This window comes from Cuculus canorus, chromosome 27 (genome assembly GCF_017976375.1).
Source record: "Cuculus canorus isolate bCucCan1 chromosome 27, bCucCan1.pri, whole genome shotgun sequence".
Taxonomy (NCBI): domain Eukaryota; kingdom Metazoa; phylum Chordata; class Aves; order Cuculiformes; family Cuculidae; genus Cuculus; species Cuculus canorus.
The window spans coordinates 566,805-589,202 of record NC_071427.1 but is presented as its reverse complement, the minus strand read 5'-3'; the positions used below and the strand labels follow the sequence as shown (position 1 = coordinate 589,202).

The 22,398-nt window shown below is 57.9% G+C and overlaps 2 protein-coding genes across 10 annotated transcripts in view; one reads left to right on the top strand and one right to left on the bottom strand.

Moving 5' to 3' along the window:
• Positions 1-3,597, bottom strand: part of LOC128849227 (ceramide synthase 4-like) — a 48,392-nt gene extending 44,795 nt beyond the window's left edge. For 4 of the 9 annotated variants that reach the window (XR_008447226.1, XR_008447224.1, XR_008447225.1 and 1 more), the window contains exon 1: positions 3,538-3,597. The gene's annotated coding sequence lies outside the window, so the exon portion shown is untranslated. Of the gene's footprint in view, positions 1-2,538; positions 3,142-3,537 lie in introns of those variants that run through there. The other 5 variants (XM_054049861.1, XM_054049858.1, XM_054049862.1 and 2 more) reach the window with 4 other exon arrangements.
• A 9,397-nt stretch (positions 3,598-12,994) lies between these two features.
• On the top strand, positions 12,995-20,832 carry CD320 (CD320 molecule). The gene is made up of 5 exons (XM_054049872.1): positions 12,995-13,177; positions 13,985-14,260; positions 17,636-17,713; positions 18,076-18,207; positions 18,651-20,832. The coding sequence occupies exons 1-5, from the start codon at positions 13,072-13,074 to the stop codon at positions 18,668-18,670; spliced, it is 612 nt and encodes a 203-aa protein (XP_053905847.1). The 5' UTR covers positions 12,995-13,071; the 3' UTR covers positions 18,671-20,832.
• Positions 20,833-22,398: the final 1,566 nt, after the last annotated feature.

Below are 22,398 nucleotides of genomic sequence, written 5' to 3'. Positions count from 1 at the left end.
GGAAAAATTGTCTCGACTGTAATAGTCCATGTTGCGCCGCTTGGGTAGTTTTAAATTGCGGGGGTTGTGGTAAGATTTTCTGGATAGAACAATCTTTTGTGCGGGCTTTATGGTGTAGCAAATGTACTAGCTACGACTGAGGCTTTAGCACTACATGAAGCACCTGAGCAGAAAATATTAGCTTACTACCGTCGGGAATTGAAAAGCATTGTTAAAAGGAATACATTTCAAGGTAGATCATGCATTGTCTCGATGAGATGTAAAAGGGTGGTGCCCATAACACAGCATTCCGTGGTAGGGCCCATTATAGGGGATCCTGACAAAGAATTGGATCAGTGTTTAAGCAAATTGCAGGAGTTAAAACTGCAACGATTAGGAACAGTAAGATTTAAAAGAAATAAGAGAAGAAAGAGAGGGGAAGAAAAATGAGATTTAGTTGTATTATATCGCTTGGTGCTGTGATAGCCAGGCAGTAGGAATCACAGGCTTTAATCAGCCAAGAGATAACATCTGGGTAACATTAGCAAGCCAAACTAATCAATCGTCGCTTTGCCTTAGCTTAGGAGGGGTTACTAATCCTTTTCGAACCTGCCTGATAGGTTTGCCTGTTTGGTCCCCAGGGGAATTTTGTGGTTTTGTGAAGTGCAAATGCCAGTTTATCCAATGCCAAACAGGGGGGTTGAAATTGCCCTCCGGGAATTTGTGGAGACAGGGCTTGGAATGGCATACCGGCAAAACCACAAGGAGGACCTTGTTATTTGGGAAAGTTATCATTTTTTCACCCCAATATATCCCTACTGATGCAATGGAGTCAAAACGCAAGCAGAGTAAAACGCAGTGTACATGAGCTAGACTGCGATCAGATAGGAGACCCTACATTTTGGAGTGAATTCAAACAGGTAGCAATTGCGACCGTCCTCCCTGGAGCTGCAGCTAATAAGGCAATGAATTTAGCAAAACAATTGGGGTGTTGGGCAAAAGACGAATTAAATAAGACATCAGATATTTTAGATATGCTCACTACAGATGTGCAAAGTGTTAACCACGCGGTGCTTCAAAATAGAGCTGCTATAGACTTTTTGCTTTAAGCGCAAGGACATGGGTGTGAGGAATTTGAAGGTATGTGTCGCATGAACTTTTCTGATCATTCTACATCCATCCACGCTAAAATAAAAGAATTGCAACAAGGCCTTCACCGCCTTACGCAAAAAAGAAGGATGGGGAATCGATAGCTGGTTACAATCAATCTTTGGATCCCTATCCCCTTGGCTCCTATCGATAATTAAGGAAGCATTGCGCTGGTTTGGGCTGATATTATTGCTCGTAGTTGTATGTAAGATAGGTTACAATTGTATTATGCGCAATATAATGAAAAATCAAAATGCTTTGCTTGCTCAAAAAGAAAAAGGGGGAACTGTTGGAGAATGGATGCATGAATGGCTAAGTGAACAAAGCCATGGATCTATGGAGAAATTGTGTGAGACACAGTTATCATAAGGCTTTTGTTTAGCATGAGTATCTCAGTGGAAACTTATCAGCTGCAATGAAGATGTACCAGAGGTATGTTAAAACATGCTGATAAGGAAGTGAGTAAAGGTCAGGCGGACCTAGAAGATATGCCGAACAAACAACTTCAAGGAAGCAGGAGAGTATCTTGGGCCCCCAGCTGTAACCGCAAGTAGAAGGGAATAAGATTAAATGAATGTAGTAGTAGCCAATGATTGTTTGACAAATGTATAACCAAACCAATCAAGTTTAGGGAATGACTAAGCAAAATGTAGTAAAAGGTATATAAACCGCAACTGTAATCAATAAAGTCAAAGCTTGCTTTATCACTCATATTGAGTCGTCTGCTTGCTTCCCTCGCCCGTCGCACTCCTCAAACACAGCTGGGATCTCAGCTTGGGCACAGAGAAGCCAAGTCTCAGAATCGCCTGTGAGGCAGACTGCAAAAATAACCCCAGGTTCTGTGCACTGAGGAACCCTCTGACAAGGGAATAATCACTCTTCACTGCATGTATTTGTTCTCCTGCCCGACTGGGAGCTGCTGTCAAGCTGAGAAATCTCTGCTTTATCTCCTTAATACATCTCTTAACGAAGGACGGGAACTGGAGTCAGAAAACAACTACTTTCTATGCATTTCACCAGTTCGTAACAGCCAATAAGCCATTCCTCCCTCAGCAGCAACGTCCCAGGTGAAAAGCTCTTTTGGCTCAACATGGCATGTACTTTTCAACTCCGCCAGCTCCTTTGCTGCTCCGACCACCCCTCCCTCAAAACGTCTGCTCTCCCCCAACACACAACCTCAGCTTAACAACAGAGCAGCTTTTTCTTTCTTTACTTCAACAGAAACGAGGAGAAGGTCCTCTGCATTTCCAAGTCTCCATCACCCCCCTGACCACCCAGATACACCCAAGCGTCTACATCCATCGGCCGCCAGCGCCGTCTCACATCTCCCGGCCCTTGGTCCCTGTTGGCCAAGGAGAGATCGGCTCCTTTGGAGGACAAACCTTGCCCCGTTTGGCCTCCCACACACACCTTCCATCTGACTCGTGCAAAACTCATCTCCGAGAATTTGATGGGACACTTGCAGAACAAGGAACGAGCTTTAGGTGCCGATAAACAATGAATAAGCAGCATTGTCACATCTGGCCAGCTCAAATCCAGACCTTCAGGTGAAGCGTCACCATCCATCCCGGACACTCCCCCTCCTGCTCCCACACCACCTCCGGTCCTACCCACCTGCTGGGACTCCCCAAACCCCACCATTCCAGCCGGGCCACTCGACAGCTGGCATTTCCCTTGGGATTTTGGGCAACTTGACCCTCAGATGAATCACGCCTGTCCTTATCGAGCTTTGCCTATGACACAAACCCTCTCCTCCAACAGCAGGACAACCACATACACCCCCTTCCAGCTTTTCCTTCCCGGGCACCGCTGCACCTGCCCGCGTCCCCCCATGTCCCCCCGGCTCCGGGCAGGCTCTGCCACAGCTCCCGTCCCCAGGGCGGCTCCAGGGAGCCCGCTAGGCCCGCAGCGATGCCCAACGACCGGGAACCGCTCCGAGGGTTTCTCCTCTGCCCCATCACCTCCCTCGGACCCGGGGCTCTCAGGGCAGGTGGGAGCCCGGCCATTGCAGCTCTGCTCCGGATACGGCCCCACCGGGACGGGAGCTGCTCCGGGACCCTCACCCATGCCCGGGGGAGCTGCAACCCGAGGGGACCCTGTGCCCCCCAGCCCCATCCCCTCAGCGCCGCCCGCTGCCCCGCTCTCCCCCAGGGCCCCGGGGGGACCCCGACCCCGCCTCCCTCCGGCCCCGCTCGGTGCCCCGGGTCCCCGCCGTCCCCCGCTCCCCCCCGGGCTCCCCGCCTTCCCGTTCTCTCCCTGGATCCTCCCCCCCCCCTCCCCCCCGCACTCCCGTTCGCCGCCCCGGGTCCCCGCCGTCTCCTCGCTCTCCCCGGGCTCCCCGCCCGCTCCCCCACACCCCGTTCTTCCCCCGGACCCCCCGCTCCGCCCTCTGGTCTCCTCGCTGCTCACCCGCTCTCCGAGCGCCCCGCGGCCCCGGGCGGAGCGAGCAGACGGCGGCGGCCGCGGGGCGGGGCGGGCGCTGCTCGGGGCCCCGCAGTCACCCTGCCCTCAGCTCCGCCCAGGGGACCCCGGGGCTGCGGGAGTGTGGGGACATGGGGGGCAGTGGGGACACGGGGAGCTGTGGGAACATGGGGGGCACTGGGGGACAGGGGGACACGGGGAGCTGTGGGAACATGGGGGGGCAGTGGGGGACAGGGGGACACGGGGAGCTGTGGGAACATGGGAGGCAGTGGGGGACACGGGGACACGGGGAGCTGTGGGAACATGGGGGACATGGGGGGGACAGGGGGATATGGGGAGCTGTGGGAACATGGGGGGCAGTGGGGGACAGGGGGACATGGGGAGCTGTGGGAACATGGGGGGGCAGTGGGGGGACAGGGGGATATGGGGAGCTGTGGGAACATGGGGGGCAGTGGGGGGGACGGGGACACGGGGAGCTGAGGGAACATGGGGGACATGGGGGGGCAGGGCGACACGGGGAGCAGTGGGAACATGGGGGGGCAGTGGGGGGACAGGGGACACGGGGAGCTGTGGGAACATGGGGGGCAGTGGGGGACAAGGGGACACGGGGAGCTGTGGGAACATGGGGGACATGGGGGGGCAGGGCGACACGGGGAGCAGTGGGAACATGGGGGGGCAGTGAGGGGACAGGGGGACACGGGGAGCTGTGGGAACATGGGGGCAGTGGGGGGACAGGGGGACACGGGGAGCTGTGGGAACATGGGGGCAGTGGGGGGACAGGGGGACACGGGGAGCTGTGGGAACATGGGGGGCAGTGGGGGGACAGGGGGACACGGGGAGCTGTAGGAACATGGGGGCAGTGGGGGGACAGGGGGACACGGGGAGCTGTGGGAACATGGGGGCAGTGGGGGACAGGGGGACACGGGGAGCTGTGGGAACATGGGGGGCAGAGGGGGGACAGGGGGACACGGGGAGCTGTGGGAACGTGGGGGGACAGGGGACACGGGGAGCTGTGGGAACATGGGGGGCAGTGGGGGGACAGGGGGACACGGGGAGCTGTGGGAACATGGGGGGCGGGGGGGACAAGGGGGCACGGGGAGCTGTGGGAACATGGGAGGCAGTGGGGGACAGGGGGACACGGGGAGCTGTGGGAACATGGGGGACATGGGGGGGCAGGGCGACATGGGGAGCTGTGGGAACATGGGGGGGCAGTGTGGGGACAGGGGGACACGGGGAGCTGTGGAAACATGGGGGGGCAGTGTGGGGACAGGGGGATACGGGGAGCTGTGGGAACATGGGGGGCAGTGGGGGGGACAGGGGGACACGGGGAGCTTTGGGAACATGGGGGGGCAGTGGGGGGACAGGGGGATACGGGGAGCTGTGGGAACATGGGGGGCAGTGGGGGGGATGGGGACACGCGGAGCTTTGGGAACATGGGGAGCAGTGGGGGGACAGGGGGACACGGGGAGCTGTGGAAACATGGGGGGGCAGTGGGGGGACAGGGGGACACGGGGAGCTGTAGGAACATGGGGGCAGTAGGGGACAGGGGGACACGGGGAGCTGTGGAAACATGGGGGGGCAGTGGGGGGACAGGGGGACACAGGGAGCTGTGGAAACATGGGGGGGCAGTGGGGGGACAGGGGGACACGGGGAGCTGTGGAAACATGGGGGGGCAGTGGGGGGACAGGGGGACACGGGGAGCTGTAGGAACATGGGGGCAGTAGGGGACAGGGGGACACGGGGAGCTGTTGGAACATGGAGGGGCAGTGGGGGGACAGGGAGACATGGGGAGCTGTGGGAACATGGGGGGCAGTGGTGGGACAGGGGGATACGGGGAGCTGTGGGAACATGGGGGGCAGTGGGGGGACAGGGGGACACGGGGAGCTGTGGGAACATGGGGGGCAGAGGGGGGACAGGGGGACACGGGGAGCTGTGGGAACATGGTGACTCAACTGCTGGATGAGGGAAAGGCTGTGGATGGAGTCTTCTTGGACTTCAGTAGAGCCTTTGACACAGTTTCTCACAGCACTCTGCTTCAGCCTCTGGACCGGACAGGCGCACACTCTCCTGGGTTGAAAACTGGTTGGATATCCGGGCCCAGAGAGTGGTGGTCAATGGAGTTAACTCCAGCTGGAGGCCAGATACAACTGTGGTTCCCCAGGGCTCTGTACTGGGTCCAGCCCTGTTCAATGTCTTTATCAATGACCTGGATGAAGGCATTGAGTGTACCCTCAGCAAGTTTGCAGATGACACTAAGCTGGGTGGAAGTGTGGATCTGCTGGAGGGTAGGGAGGCTCTGCAAAGGGATCTGAACAGGCTGGACTGCTGGGCTGAGACCAATGGGATGAGGTTTAACAAGGCCAAATGCCGGGTCCTGCATTTGGGGCACAACAACCCTGTGCAGTGCTACAGACTGGGGGAAGAATGGCTGGAGAGCTGCACGGAAGAGAAGGACCTGGGGGTAATGGTTGACAACCGACTGAACATGAGCCAGCAGTGTGCCCAGGTGGCCAAGAAGGCCAATGGCATCTTGGCTTGTATCAGAAATGGGGTCACCAGCAGGTCCAGGAAGGTTATTCTCCCTCTGGACTCAGCACTGGTGAGACCGCACCTTGAATACTGTGTTCAGTTCTGGGCCCCTCACCACAAGAAAGATGTTGAGGCTCTGGAGCGTGTCCAGAGAAGAGTAACAAAGCTGGTGAAGGGGCTGGAGAACAAGTCTTATGAGGAGTGGCTGAGAGAGCTGGGGTTGTTTAGCCTGGAGAAGAGGAGGCTGAGGGGAGACCTTATTACTCTCTACAACTACCTGAAAGGAGGTTGTGGAGAGGAGGGAGCTGGGCTCTTCTCCCCAGTGACAGGGGACAGGACAAGGGGAATGGCCTGAAGCTCCGCCAGGGGAGGTTCAGGCTGGATGTCAGAAAAAAAATTTTCCCTGAGCTCTCCCCTTCTCTCCCCTCTCTCTCCTCTCTCCCCGACACTCGCCGATCCGGGGGGTAATGGATCCCCCCTCCATGCGCCCCTCAGCCGTCATGGAGCAGACAGCTCGGATGAGCCCTGCGGCTGCACTCATGGAGGCCACGGGGCAGCGCAGGGGGGACACGGGACACCCCACACCGACTCCTCCTGCCCCGGGGCTCGGACACAGCACTCAGGGGGGACACCGACCTGCTGAGCGCCACATCGGGACCGTGCAGCTCGGGGAGCTGCGGGCTCGGGGACTGCTGCCTGCAGCATCGGGGCTGTGGGTCATGGGCCACGGCCCTCCTGCCCTGCCACGGCCCTCCTGCCCCAACACGGCCCTCCTGCCCCGACACGGCCCTCCTGCCCCAACACGGCCCTCCTGCCCCAACACGGCCCTCCTGCCCCGACACGGCTCTGCTGCCCACAGTGTCGGGGCTGCCAGCTCAGGCACAGGCAGCACTGCCCCTGGCAGCCTCTGGCACCTGCTGCCTGCACTGCTGGTGCTGCCGGGTCACGGGCCACGGGCCTCCTGCCTGCGCCAGAGCTCCTGCCGGGCTCGGGGACCTTCGGCCACTCTTTGTATTCAGCTGCTGCCTCTGAGCGCTCTTACGATTCCGCAGGGGAGGCTCGTGTCCATGGTGGCTGTTGAACAACCCCTTCTGGCTCATCAGCGTGTCTGCCTGGTGCAGGAGCACCCGGGCTGTGCCCAGGGGCTGCTCCCGGGGGGCTGAGCAGGGCCGGGTGGCTCAGGGGCTGCAGGTGCCCTCTCTCACGCAGGTACCCTTGGCTTCCCCGCTTTCCTGTCTCCTCTGTGCCTGCAGAGCATTCCCTCCTGTTGCTGAGGAGCAGGACTGGGCAGGAAGGCACTGCTGCGCCTCGACTCTCTCAGGCAGGTTCCTGCAGGGCAGCCGCGAGGTTTTCCTCGAGCAAGGACTTGGTCGAGAGGGAGGCTGGAGTCTGGCTAAGCGCCATCTGAAACCAAGCCCCAAACTCACCAATACTCTGTGGAATCAAGGAGCTCTTAGAAAAAGAAATCGTCGTAAGAGCCCCAAACTCTCCAAGACTCCGGAACCTTCAGCAAAAATCAGAATAAGGGCCTAAACTGCGTGAAATCAAGGTTTTACTCAAATTATTACAGCAAGAAAGATGACAAGTGATCAGTAGCGATCAATCACAAGTTAAAAGTAACAGCTTGTAAAACCGTCCAACAAAACACCTGACATTGCCCCAAAAAGCAGGATCTGGAGAGATCCTATGGCTCACACATCATTTATGCTTCTCCAGTCGGGGTTCAACCCTTATTGATGGCACCAAAGCTCCCTTTCTTCTGGAAATTTCTAAGTGGATGCCAGTACTCATGCCAACACTCCTAACCGGAACAGGTGAAGGAGTCTGGAAGTTTCTGCGTCATCAGCCAAGCCAGGTCATTCCAAACAAATCCTCACACGTCTTCCCAGAAAGTGGATGATCCTGCTCCGAGTCTGCCGCAACCACTTCTTTAGTGATGATCAATTCTTGCTCCGCTTGGGCACCTCCACATCCGCTCGCTGCCTGCACCAGATTCGGCACAGCCTCGGCGTTGCTGTGGTCGGTGGGATCGTGAGCATTTACACCACTATGGAGAACCAGAAGGAGCCCAGCTCTGTTTGCAGTTTAATAAAATAGAATGCAATAATAGAACGCACTGCAGGCAGAATTGTCTCGAATCCTGTTTCTCCGAAGGCCATCAGGGCCTGCCCGTCCCAACAGCCAGAGCTCAGTTTAACTCACAGCACTTTTAGAAATGAACACCCCTGGGTTGTTCTGCCAGGGCAGTTGGGTTCCCCGGCTGCTGGCCGTTCCCCACGCTCTCTGACCCTGGAAGCACTGACTGATCTACAGCACGTGGGGTGGGAACCTTGGAAAATCGCTGACTCAGCAGCCGATACCTCGATCCTTGACTGATTTCTATATTCTCACCAAGTCTAAGAAGCACCGAGAAACACTCTGTCGTATCCCCTCCTGGAAAGGATGCGTTCAGAGAGCTTTGAGCAGGTCTCTGCCACCTTCGTTACGCAGAAATGCAGAACAGCTCATGGGATTTAAAGAATGCCTGGATTAGGAAGAGATCCAAGACATTCGCAAACCACGGCCACTCCAGCCAGCGTCCAATGCCCTTTGTGGAGCTCTGCCCACTCCTGCTGGGATCCCAGACCGCGACACCTTTGTGAGGGGGAACGGCAGGACCCCAGGACTCCCATCCTTTGGCACTCGGTCCCTTGCTGAGGTCCCTGCTCCTCCAGCCCCTGCTCTGCACCTCTGGAGGTGAGGGCAGTGTCCTGAGAGAGCCCAGCAGAGTGTAACATTGTCCGCGCTCCCCAGCCTGGGCACCAAAGCTCAGGCAGAGAGAGGATCTGACTCCGATCCTTGGAGCTCTGATCCTCGCACACAAGTGCTGCCACAGACGTGTGCGAGTGCTTCTCCCAGGAGCCCTTGTGATAACATGCTCTGACCAGAGCAACATCTCCACCACAGCCACCAGCCAACATAGATGCCCACCCTGGCACCAACATCACCCCAGACTGTGATGTCCCCACCACCTACCAAGTCCCTGGGGACCCGGAAGACATCTTTGCCCTGTCTGGGGACTTCTCTTTTGATGACCTCCTGGGTCAACTCGACAGCTGCCTGGACCCGGTGAACTTCTACTACACAGCCCTCCTCAACCATGACCTCCCCTCCTTCTTGCTGCCTGAGGAGCGATGGATGGATTTAGGGCTGGATCTGCCAGTGCCCCAGCCGGCCAAGGCCCAGAAGAGGCACATGAGCCCTGGGCCAATGCCACCGAGCAAGCGCAGGGCTCTGGAGGATGGCACAGACTTGGCCTGGTGGGATTAGAGCGGTGGCAGCACTGGGAGAGAAGGGATGCTGTGTGTTGGGCTAGTGGGAAGTGTGTGGTTTTGGTGGGAGGAGGTTTGAAGTAGGTTTGTTAGTAGCTTTTCTCTTCTTTTTCTCCATTAAATCTGTTTCTCCATGGCTGCTCCGTGTCTGTGCGAGAGGGAGGGAGCGGAGTGGGTACTGGGAAAAGGTGCCCAAGAGCTGCAAAAGCCTCGCTGAGCCCCAGAGGGCACAGAGCCCCCCCAGGGCTGAGCTGTGCCCAGCAGGGCAGGCAGGGGGGACCCCTCGGCCCTTGGCGGGGGAACCCAGGCAAACCAGAGCCTGCAGGACCCACAGACCCAGCTCCACGCAGAAACAGCACAGAGGGGACAAGGACAGAGCTGGGGGTGGCGACAATAGGGACACACATGACAACAAGGGCTGCAACGCCTTTGTCACGAACCCCAGCACTGTCCCCGGCTGCAGGGACAGGGCTGGGGCAAAGCCCTGCAGAGCCTCGAGACCATCCCACCCTTCCTCGGCTCCCACCACACCGAGCTCCTGAATCCATCCCCTTGGGCTGCTGCGGGAGCAAGAAGGGAAAAAGTACAGTAATAAGAATGGGAAAAGAAATCACTGCACCAGCCAGAAAGTGCTTGGAACCTTCCTCTCTCTTTATTGCCCATTTCCCATCGCAGCTCCGCAGCCTGGGGCCAACGCAGCCATCGGCGCCTTGGGGAAGCGGCATCACCGTCCCAGGTGTGGCTCACAGAAGGGGCAGGGAGAGGACAACATCGGGGCCGTCCCCAGCTCTGGGGACCAAGGAGGGGCTGAGCCCCTTGCTGAGGGCAGTCCCAGACCCCGCTCGGGTGCTGGGAGCCGTTCTGGACCCCGGGCGGGGACGTGGAAGGCATGGAAGAGAACTTCCCAACAGAGCCGGTAAGCAGGCCGAGCAGGGGAGGGGCCTCGCCTGACCTGCTGGGTACAGAGAAGGACTGGTGGGAGATGTGGTGCTCGGAGGCCGTCTTGGACTTAGCGAGAAACTGTCTTGAGCAGAGCCCGGCCTCTGGCTGCCACCTTCACCACGGGCCACCAGCTCACTGCTTGGACACCTCTGTCGTCACTGATGTCCAGATGGAGGAGGACACCACCCCACCCTTGCACATCTCCGTGGGCACAGGTGTCCTAATGGAAGATGACACCCAGTCCTGGACATCAGCATCACCACTGACGTGCCCATGGAATAGGACACCACCCCAGGTCTGGAAAGGCCCTTCCCAGTCCGGGGTTAATGCTTGCCGAGTCGGCCCGATAAATGACACCCCGCTTCTGGGACTAACAAAGCATCCCCTATTCCCTATCGTTTTTCCCCTGAATTCTGATGTCTTTAAGAACTGCCACCTTAAATCCCTTCCCCTTTGCCGTCACCGCCCTTCTCTCCTCACCGTTCGTTTTACACCCCTTGGGGACCCACACCAGGCACGTCCTTTCTGCCCCCGTGTCTACCAACAGGGTATATTCTTCCTCCTGGGTTCCTCCTTTCATCAAGGGCTCCTAGAGGTGTTCTTGCCCAGGAAGTAGAGCCCCTGAGCCCCTGTGCCAGATGCTCTTCTCTGCTCTCAGAGAACACCTTCACGGCCTTTTCCCTTTGCGGTTCAACCAGTGCCCAATGTAGCTGATAGATCCCCTCGTTTGTTTCCTGTGAGCCGTCTAAAATAAGCCCACTGTCTGCTTCTCGGCTTGGCTATAAGTAGCTCCATGAGTTTTCTCAGCCTGGGGCGGGGGAGGCTGGTGATCTCACACAAGACCTGAAGCAGCGGCTGCTGTTCCCTCGGTTAAAGGGGTGACAGGCGTTGTTTCCGAGTCGGGGGGCAGCTTTTGTCCGGGGGGCTGCTGTTCGGCAGGACAGACGTAAACCTCCTGCTCTCGAAGCCCGTTTCCTCCGCCCCAGTGAGGTCTACAGCAGAGGTTTCAGAATTCTCCTCATTAGAATTAGGCGTTGGAATTTTCCTCAAGAGCAGGATCAGGTTCTGCCACCCCTTCATCCCCTGCTTCCCCTGCCAGACCAGTAGCCTCCTTGGGAAAGCTCGAAAACCCACTTTCCACACCGGACCAACAACCACGGAGCAGCTGGAATCTCAGCCTCTGATCCCGGGCATGAGCATCCTCTAAGCTACCTCGCAAAATCTCCTTTCTCCCTTTCCCCCTTAGAACGGATCCCCCTTTTTGGAGTACCCCTTGGGGCTGCTCCCCGTCCCTGAGGTGGAATCCTTCCCTGTTCTCTTGCTGCCTGGACAGTAGCCATAACAAGTCACAAAAGTGACTTCAAGTACTTCTCCCCCTGCCTCCGACTCTGGGTCGATCCTGGAATAGTTTTCCATGTTCCATTTCACCCTCTCCAACCATTCTGTTGGAGTCTCTTCCTTTTCTGCCGACTGTCAAATACCTCACTGGCATTCTGTCCCCAAACTATGGCTTCTCTTATTCCCCCAGTTGCCGCATCTCTGATCCTGTTAAAGGGGCACCACAAACCCTACGCCCCCTTCCATCCCCCGAAGGGAACCTCCCTCAAAGGGAACACTCCTGCCTCCTGTTCTTTCCTCACCTGCCCCCAGTCCGGGCTCTGCAGGGAGCCTCATCGCTTCGGTCCCTCCCTGACTCTCCTCCAGAATAAACGGCTCCGTTACCTTCAGAGCCTGACGTATCAAATCTTCCAAAGATCCAAATTTTGGCCAATAGAAGGGTTGTGATTTAATTTCCTCCCTTTTCCATTTGATCATCCCATCCTTTCCCTTAGTGTCCAAATTATGATTCCATGACCTCAGCACCCCCAGTGGGCTGTCTGGGGAATCCCTGCCGGCAATATCCAGGGCATCTCACTCACCTCTGTTCCAGAGGGTCTCGCTCACCTCCAATCCTGCCAAACGGGATGATACTCACCAGTCCATTTTCCTATATGGATCTTTGTGCACAAGAATTACAGGCGACTGCGGTATAATATTCAAAAGGGAGTGTCCTTTAATTTTTCTTAGGGAATATCTTTTAATTTTCAAAAACATTTGGCATTTTTTACTGGCCCCGCCCCCTCCTTCCAGGCCCCACTCCTTCCCTGGAGCCCCCGCCCACTCCCTCCAAGCCCTGACCCTTCCCTCCAGGCCCTGCCCCCTCCTCTCATTTCCCGCCCCCTCCCCTCCTGGCTGTCATCTTCAGGTACCGCCCCCTCCCCGTGGCCACGCCCCCTCCCCCACTCCCACCAGAGACCCCGCCCCCTCCCCGTGAGACCCCCGCCCCCTCGTCGTGTTTAAGCCGTCTTCAGGCCCCGCCCCCTCCTCACTCCGAGCCCTGTCCCCCCCTCATTCCGCCCCTTCTCCTCCCGGGACACCGCCCCCTCAGTGAGGTCCCGCCCCTCCTCATCGTGAGGTCCCGCCCCCTCATCGCGGCCCCGCCCCTAAGCCCCCCACATGCCAAGGCTCCGCCCTTCCCTTGAGCGTCAGTCCCCTTTAGGCCCCGCCCCCGAGACCCCTCTCACCGTCCTGAGGCTCCGCCCCCTCCTCGCGGGCCCCTGGGCCGACAAGGGTGGGCGGGTTCTTTTGGAGGCCACGCCCCGGCCCTCGCTGGCCGTTGGACGAGTCTGCGCAGTGCGCATGCGCGACGGCAGCGCGCATCCTTCGGTGCAGGGTGCAGAGCGAAACGCAGCGCGGCGGGATGGGGGTGGCCATGGCGCTGCTGCTGCTGCTGCTGCTGCTGCTGCTGCTGCTGCCGCCGCCGCCTGACGCGCTGCCGCTGCCCCCAGCCCCGCCGCCCGACACCGGTAAGCGGGGAGCGCGGCTGCCGGGTGCCCTGGGCGCCCTTTGGCTGCCCCTGCGTGCCCCGAGCCCCGATTGGCTGCGCCCTCAAAACGCCCCGCGGGATCACCCTCCCCCCAGCCCTGCGCCCCCCTTCCTCCTCCCTGTCCCCATCCCTCAGCTCTCCCTTGTCCCTCTCATCCCTCATTTCCCCCGTTCCCTTTGCGCTCTCTCGTCCCCGTCCACCCTTCATTCCACTCTTCCCCCATCAGCCTCGTCATCCCCCTCTCATTCTCCCTCATACCCCCCCGTGTTCTCTTTCGTTCCCTTTCTCCCCTCTCGTCCCCTTTTCTCCCCCTCGTCCCCCTTTCTGCCCCCTCGTCTGCTGCTCTGTTGGAGTGTGGGTCTGTGGTCAGTCCCGTCATTAATTTTCCTGTCTCGCTTCACAATTGTGAGGAGATAAGGAGGTGGCTGCGGGTAGTAGGGAGGCTTGGAGACAGGTACCAAATATTCGCTATGCACCAGCCTCGGCCGGTACAAAGCATTCCCAAGCTGGGACAGAACAAACGCCCCGCACCCCTTTCGTAAGGCCGGCACCTGTGATTTATGTGGTCACGTTCTGAGGCTTAATATCTGATGAGAAACGTTGAGACAGAAATCGATCTTTTGACCGAACCTTACACCCTTCTTGCCCCTCATCCCCCCTTCTCCCCTGTAATTCCCTTTCTCACCCTTTGCCCCTGTTTCTCGCCCCTCGCCCCCCTTTCTCGTCCCCCTCTCCCCCGTCATTCCCTTTCTCTTCCCTCATCCCTCTCTCCCCTCTCTGCCCGCAGTGACCCTGTTCCGCTGCCGCCCGGACCAGTTCCAGTGCGAGCCCGGCGCTCCCTGCTTCCACCGGGAGTGGCTCTGCGATGGGCATCCCGACTGCACCGGTGGTGAGGACGAGCGTGGCTGTGGCACGGCAACCCCAGCAGAGCCGAGCCCCGAGGATACCCGGGTGACCCCCGAGGAGCCGAGCTTCAAGGACACCCAAGTGATTCCTGAGGAGCCGAGCCCTGAGGGCACCCAGGTCACCCTGCTATGGAGCGGGGCTGTGCTGCCCGTTGCAGGTGCGGGTGTGGGGCTGCAGGTGGCTGGCAGGCAGGGGGGCAGCAGCAGAGCCCGGCCATTCTCAGGGACATGAACCTCACTAAAGCCTTTTGCCTCTGCTGGTTCGAGGCAATGGCGCTCACCACAGCTCGCTTCAGGCAGGGGAAACACCTTGGGGTCAGCCCCACCTTGAACTTCCTCCCCAGGGCTCCTTCGGGAAGTGCCTTTGAAGTGCCTTCTTCCAGAACACGCAATTCTGACAGTGACGCTGGAGACTCTGTCTGTCCTTCTGTGTTCCTTTGATCATAGTATCATAGTATCATAGTATCATAGTATCATAGTATAGTTAGGGTTGGAAGGGACCTTAAAGATCATCTCGTTCCAACCCCCTGCCATGAGCAGAGACATCCCACTGGATCAGGCTGCCCAAGGCCCATCCAACCTGGCCTTGAACACCTCCAGGGATGGGGCAGCCACAACCTGCCTGGGCCAGGGCCTCACCACTCTCATGGGGAAAAAATTCCCCCTATCTGCCCCTCTCCAGTTTATACCCATTCCCCCTGATCCTGTACCCACAAGCCTTTAGACCCCTTCAGGTCTAGGCAGGCCGCTCTAAGGTCTCCTCTGAGCCTTCTCTTCTCCAGGCTGAACAAGCCCAACTCTCTCAGCCTGTCCTCATAGCAGAGGTGCTCCAGCCCTCCGATCATCTTTGTAGCCTTCTCTGGACCCGTTCCAACAGCTCCATCTCTTTCTTACATTGAGGATTTCAGAACTGGATATACAGTATTCCAGATGAGGTCTCACAAGACAGGAACAGAGGGGCAGAATCCCCTCCCTCGCCCTGCTGGCCACGCTGCTTTGGATGCAGCCCAGGACACGGTTGGTTTCTGGGCTGTGAGCGCACGTTCCTGGCTCATGTCGAGCTTCTCATCCACCAGCACCCCAAGTCCTCTGCAGGGCTGCTCTCAATCACATCATCCCACATCGTATACTGAAAATGGGGGTTGTCCTGACCCAGGTGCAGGACCTTGCGCCTGGCCTTGTTGCACCTCATGAGGTTCTCACAGCCCCACTTCTCCAGCCTGTCCAGGTCCCTCTGGATGACATCCTGTCCTTCTGGTGTGGCAACTACACCATTCAGCTTGGTGTTATCCAGACATGCTGGGAGTGCTCTCAGTCTCCCTGCCAATATCATTGATAAAGATATTAAAGAGCACCGGTCCCAGTACGGACCTCTGAGGGACACCACTCGTCACGGATCTCCATCTGGACTTCAAGCCATTGACCACTACTCTCTGAATATGACCATCCAACCAGTTTTTTATCCACCTTACCATCCACCCATCAAATCCATATCTCTCCAATTTAGAGAGAAGGATGTTGTGGGGGACTGTGTCAAAGGCTTTACAGAAGTCTGGATAGATCACATCCGTCAGTTTACCTGTGTCCACTGCTGTGGTTACCCCATCATAGAAAGCCAGAAGTTGGTCAGACAGGATTTGCCCCTGGTGAAGCTGTGCTGGCTGCCATTAATTGCCTCCCTGCCCTCCATGTGCTTTAGCATAGCTTCCTGGAGGACCTGTTCCATGCTCTTCCCAGGCACATAGGTGAGGCTGACAGGTCAGGAGTTCTCAGGGTTGTCTTTTCTACCCTTTTTTAAAATGGGCACAACTTCTTCCAGTCACCAAGGACTTCTGATTGCCATGACTTTTCAAATATCACAGAGAGTGGTTTGGCAACCACATCTGCCAATTCTCTCAGGACTCTGGGATGCATCTCATCAGGTCCCATGGTCTTATATATGTTCAGGTTCCTCAGGTGTTTGTGAACCTGATCCTCCTCTAATGTGGGAGGGGGTCCTACCCCCTGGTCACCATCTTGCTCTCCCATGACCCAGGAAGGGTGATGAGAGCAATTACCGATGAAGACTGAGGCAAAAAAGTTGTTGAGTACCTCAGCCTTTTCCTCATCTGTTGCTACATGATCCCCATTTCCAGTCATCAGTGGGGGTACATTCTCTTTGATCCCTGGGGAAAGGGCAAGGTGAAGGGGAGCATGTGGGGAAGACCTTCTGGGCCACACAGGCAGGGTGGAGCAGCAGGCACCGGTACCTGTCAAGGGTGGGTCTGCATCCCCAGGACTGCTTGTGTCTGCCGCTCTGCTCCCAGGTGCTCTGGAGCTTCCTTTGGCACAGCCCTGTTGGCTGTCTGAGGTCCTTGAAAGTGCTGTTGCAGCTTCCCTTACCCTGGAGTTTTCTGTGTGGCACCGTGGATGTGGAGGGGAGGGTGGTTGCTGCAGGTGTGAGAGACTCTATTTGCAATCTATGCCTGCACCAGCTCAGCTGCGAGGTGGGGAGATGAGCTGCAGTTTGGTTGCGATTACTGAGTTGTGTTGACTTTTTCTTTAGATTTTTATCTCAGTTTCTTTCCTCAAAAGAAAATTAACTTAGAAACAACTTCATCGTGCATGGGACTTTCTGGCCTCTGGTATTCATAGCACCTTCTCCCATGCTTGTCTGTCACGTGCCTGCTGCTGGAATACCTGGATGTACCTGGCAGATACAGGACAATCTCAGTTTGTAGAAGGGCATAAGCTCCTCTTTTACTTTCAGCAGTCTAGGCTTAAAGTGTTCATAATATCCCCTTGAGCTGCAGTTTTAGATTTCAGAAACCACACTTCAGAGAGTTTCCTGCTATTTGCTGGAATTTCCTGCCATTTCCCAGTGCACCGAGGAGAGGTTAGGATACTGCAGCTACAGCTGAGGAATTTCCCAACTTTCCCTATGATGCATTTCCAGTTGGACACTTTTCCTCCAATGTGGGTTAATCACAGTAACAGCAGATCATAGAATCATAGCGCCCTCTGAGTTGGAAGGGACCCACAAGGGTCATCGAGTCCAGCTCCTGTCCCTGCACAGGACACCCCAACATTCACACTGTGTGTCTGAGAGCGTTGGCCAAAGGCTTCTGGAATATTGTCAGGCTTGATGCCATGACTGCTTCCCTGGGAGCTGTTCCAGGGCTCCACCACCCGCTGAGTGAAGAAGTTTTTCCTAATGTTCAATGTAACCCTCCCCTGGCATCTTCCTGCTATTCCTTCATGTCCTGGTGTTGTTCACCAGAGAGAAGAGCTCAGCACCTGCTCCTCCTCCTGCCCTGTGAGTAAGCAGAGAACTGCTATGAAGTCTCCCCTCGGTCTCCTCTTCTCCAGCACAGGGCACGGTTGCCCTCTTGGCTGCCAGGGCGCACTGATAAGGTTTAGCATCAACTGAGAGAGGCCTCTTGGCACTCTTGAGGTGAACTGGGAACTCGGCCAGGTTGGGGTTGGAGACTGCTTTGAACGCTGCCCACGAGGTGAGTTGGGAGCCTGATGGAATTGTTGCTCTTTCCTCCCAGGGGCCTCAGCCACGCCTGTGCCCGGGGGCTCTGTGCCTTCGAGGAGTCAAGGCCGCACATGGATCTTGATGGTTGCAGGTGAGCCTGGGAGCGCTGCTTGTGGGGTCGGTCCCGGCTTGGGCTCTAAATTGAGGGTCCTGATGGAGTTCATTACAGAGCTGTGTCAGAGGCTGATTTTGCCGTGTAGGGAGGGCTGAGGGAGGCCTTACTCGCAGCTCATTCTTTCCTCTGCCTTGGATGCCGTGTGTCTTTGGAAAGGCCATTCCATGCGATCTGGCACTAACTCGCTCCTCCCTCTGTCCCTTGTCGTCTGTCCCTCGTCGTTGAGGGAAGCTGCTGATCTCTCGCTGTTGGCTGATGCTGGGGAGTGCCAGCGCCCGGTCCTGGGTTCCAGACCCGGCGAACTGAGTGCTTCTCTGCTTGTGCGCTCTCCTCTCCAGCGCTCCTGAGCGTCCTGGGAGCTGTGGGTTCTGTGGCTGCGTGGGGCCTCTCCAAAGCAAAAAGCAGATCTGGCATCTGGAGCCTTGAGAAAGGATCCAGGGAGCAGCTGATGCCTGGCAAGAGCCACGCAGGTTCGTTTCCCTCAAGGGTGAGTTTCTTGCACCCCATGCGCTCTGTGCACAGGGGGAGAATCCCTCTTGCCCCATGGCTCTGGCCTCCAGAGCTTTCCCCTCCAGGGGCAGCTTCAGGGGTTCTGCTGCTGGTCAGCCCTGTGCTTGGGGTTTCAGTCTGCCCTGGAGCAGCAGATCTCTCCCCTTCCCTTCCTTCCTTGCAGTGGGGTGTGAAGGCTCTTGCTCGCCAGTTGCTCAGCCCAGTCTGAGAAGCCGCTGCCTTCTGTTGGTAGTGCTGTGCTGCTCTCTGTCCTCCCTCTGCAGCCGAGGACGATGAGCACCCCGAGATGCTCATCTCCTGCTGGGGGTTGCTTTCCTCTGCTTTGCGCACACCAGGGTCAGACCAGGGTTTGCCCAAAGGAAAAGTTTGTCCGTAACCAGGTGTTTTCCTGTTCTTGTAACAGGGATCTTTACCGTGAGGTGACAAGATGGGAGTGGCCCAGGCTCCCTGGTGGTCACCACAGAGGCCGACTGAACGGGAGATGAGCTCTCAAATCTGTGTTGTTACACTGGAATGACAAGAGTATCGTAGAGCCGTAGAGTCATAGAATCCTTAAGGCTGGAAAAGACCTCCAAGATCACCAAGTCCCTTTGTCAGCACAGCACTACGGTGCCTACTGATGCTCTCCTTGGAGATAAGTCTTGGACTGTGGGACTCCTTTGGCTCTGGCAGGAGCACAGGCCCTTCCCTGGCTCTGTGAAATCACCCCTCGAAAAGGCAGTAGAAGTTTCTGCACAGTTCTTGCCTCCAGGGGTTGTTAATGCTGATTTTTCACCACTGTGGCCTTGGACGCAGAGGTTTTATTCTGCAGGAAATGGCAGGGACTGGCTGCTCTTCACCTGTTTGCTTCCACTTCCAGCCAAGAGACCTTGTCCGCGTGCCCTGTTCTTGCCCCTGGACTTGGCAAGGGAGCAGGGGCTTTCTCCTCCATTAGACCAGGCAATCGCTGGCTCCACTCACACCTGACGAATACTCCACGGCTGCGCTGGTGCTGCGATGCTGCTCAGCCCGGGGGATGGGAGGCTTTTAGTGGCAGCTCAGCCCCAGGGGGGGAAGTTGAAAAGCTTCCCATGTGCCCTGGCCTTGCTACAGCCACGCTTGGTCAGCGCGGGGCAGGCAGCTTCGGGGCGACTCCCTGCCCGCGAGGATCTCTTTCCACCCCAGGGCTGAACCCGGTGTTAGAGAAGCAACTCCCAGTTAATGGTGTCTTCTTAAAACTGTTATGATTTGAGTGGTGTCCCTCAAGGATCTGTTCTGGGACCAGAGCTGTCTAATGGCCTCATCACTGGTGGGTACGGTGGATGCAGTGCGGCCTCAGCCAGTTTGTGGGTGCCACCGAGCTGAGTGGTGCAGCGGATTCACCTGGGGAGGGGACGTGCTCCAGAGGGAGCTTCAGGCTGGAGGAGTGGGCACACAGGAACTTGGTGTGGTTGAGGAAGGACAAGGGTGAGGTCCTGCCCCTTGGCAACCCCTGGGGCAGAGAAAGCTCTGGGAAACCTTATTGTGTCCTTTCTGTATAAAAAGGGGGTCTGTAAGAAAGATGGAGAAAGACTTCTGAGCAGGGCCTGTAGGGGCAGGAAAAGGGGCAACAGTTTTCAAGTGGAAGAGGGGAGATTTAGCTGAGCTCTAAGGAAGAGTTGTTTTCTGCTGAGGTTGGGGAGGCTCTTCAGGTTGTTCAGAGAAGCTGCAGTTGCCCCATCCCTGAAGGTGTTCGGTGCCTGGTAGGACGGGGCTCTGAGCAACCCGGTGGTGTGGAAGGTGTCCCTGTCCACAGCAGGGGCTTTGGAGCTGGATGGGCCTTAAAATCCCCAGCCCTGCTTTCCAAGGAGGTGGGAGGATGGTTGCCAGGGTGGCAGGGGTCAGCAGTGCTTTGACGTGAGGCCGTATCCGTGTGTCCTGCAGGGCTACTAAAACTACTCTCTCAACCCCCAAGCCCCACCCCACAAACAAACATCCACCCCTGTGTCACCCCCTATCCCTCTCTCTCTTCCACCCCCAAACAATCAGATCCCTGCCCCAGCTCCGATCCCCCTTCCTGCCCAGCTCCTGCGCCTTCCAGAGCCCTGTGCTGCCTCCTGACATCCCAGTGTTGGGGGATGTTCCGGCCCGGGAGGCTGCCTTCGTCCGTGGGGACACCAGTGCCCAGAGAAATGGTATCGTCTGGGGTGGTGTCCTATTCCATGGACACGTCAGTGGCGACACTGATGTCCAGGACTGGGTGTCATCTTCCATTAGGACATCTGTGCCCATGGAGATGTGCAAGGGTGGGATGGTGTCCTCCTCCATCTGGACATCAGTGACAACAGAGGTGTCCAAGCAGCGAGGTGGTGGCCGATGGTGAAGGTGGCAGCCAGAGGCCGGTCTCTGCTCATGAAAGTTTCTTGCTAAGTCCAAGACGGCCTCCAACCACCACATCTCCCACCAGTCCTTCTCTGTACCCAGCAGGTCAGGCGAGGCCCTTCCCCTGGTTGGCTCGCTTACTGGCTCTGTTGGGAAGTTCTCTTCCGTGCCCTCCAGGAACCTTCTGGAACCGTTCCACTCTGCGGTCTTGTATTTCCACCTGATGTGCCACAAGTTGAAGTCCCTCCAGGAGAAGAAGGGGTTGGGAAACTTTTGCCAGGCTCTTGGACAATGCTTTGTCACCCTCTTCCTGCTGGTCGAGTGGCTGATACAGACTCCCAGCGGGACATCTGTCTCATTGGCCTTCACCCTCATCCTCACCCATAAGCGCTCGACCTCAGCTACGCAACCATTGAGTTGTGTCCAAGCAAACCCCTCCCCAACACACACAGCCCCCTCGCCTCCCCTTCCCTGCCCATCCCTTCGGAAGAGCTCACAGCCTGCCGTCACGGGGCGCAGCCCACCGTGTCTCTGGTTTTGCTTTCAGCTTGGAGCAGCTCCTGTCCTGGGTCAAAGGCTGTCTGCGTGTGGGGTGCGGGGAGCTCTTTGCCAGCAGCGCTGTCCCCTTTCCAGAAGAGCCGGCAGCGGGGCAGGAGATCAGGGAGCAGGGCCTGGAGTCAAGCACTGGCCACGTTCTCCTTGCCCGCTTGGTCCCCAAGTGCCTCCGGGGTGGAAGCTGCTGCCTTGGCTGCTGCTCTCGGTGCCTTCGAGGGGAGGAGGCGGCTGGGCAAGAGCCCGCAGGGCTGAGCTGTTGGGGAGGGAGAGAGGAGAATAAAGGCCTGGAACTGCCCAAGCGCCGGTTGGTTTTGGTGTTCTTGGAGTTGTTCTCTGGCTTGAATAGTGTAGTTAGGGTGCGGGGGCTTCACCCTCTTTGGCTCATCCTGTCCTGGGCAGGAGGAGTGCGAGTGGCGGCGCTGGGCAGACAGCGTGGGAAAGCAAGTGCTGCCGGGGTCTGGAGGGACTCCAGCATCATCAGCCGTGCTGGAAAGAAAGAACCGTCTGGAGCAGAGGGAGTGGAGTGGGTGGAGAGGAGAGGAAAAGCGGGCGCGGGCCGCAGGGGTGCTGCTGCAGAGCAGGGGATGCGGGAGAGCTCAGCCGAGAAGAAATTGGGCCCGTTGGCAAAGAGCATGTGTAGAGGATCTCCTGCGAGACAGTGGAGGAGATGTGTTGGGCGGTGACTCCGCTGGTGGTGTTCTTGTAGGGATGGAATTGCAAAGGGATTGCGGGGAAAAGGGCACTTGGACGTTGGTGGGAACAGTGGCGTGGAGAGCAGGGCCAGAAGCGGGTGAGGGCAGATCTGCGCTGTCATCTGCCTGGGCTGGGGGGAGGCCTCTGCTGTGGTGCCCCCTTCGTTCCCTGAGGCCTGTGCCCTCCTGCTGTGGGGCAGCCTGGAGGAGCTGCCTGAGGGGCTGCCGTGGGGCCACGGTGGGGTGGTGGGGAGCAGCCAGAGCCCGGGGTGGGAGGATGGATGGCCAGGGTGGCGGGGGTCAGCGGTGCTTGGGGCGTGGGGCTGCGTCTGTCCTGGCTCCCCTGCCAAAGGGCTGCTCAGCCTGGGGCAGGGGCCAGGGGAGTCCCCGTCCCCCCCAGGATTGCCTGCCCGGCTGCTGCTGGCTGAGCCCTGGGGGTGGCTCTGTGCCCTTCGGGGCTTGGGGGATGCCATGTGGGGGCGAGCGATGCTTTTGGCCCTCTGGGGAGCTGTGTCCTGGTGCCCCTGCACTCCCTGCCCACCCCATGCAGACACGGAAAGACTC

What these genes read in the sequence shown, in the direction of transcription:
- CD320 (XM_054049872.1), top strand. Translation starts at nt 13,072, where the DNA reads ATGGGGGTGGCCATGGCGCTGCTGCTGCTGCTGCTGCTGCTGCTGCTG. An exon ending in ATGGATCTTGATGGTTGCAG is followed by an intron (nt 17,714 to 18,075) that starts GTGAGCCTGGGA and finishes TCTCCTCTCCAG; the next exon opens with CGCTCCTGAGCGTCCTGGGA. An exon ending in GCCTGGCAAGAGCCACGCAG is followed by an intron (nt 18,208 to 18,650) that starts GTTCGTTTCCCT and finishes TTCTTGTAACAG; the next exon opens with GGATCTTTACCGTGAGGTGA.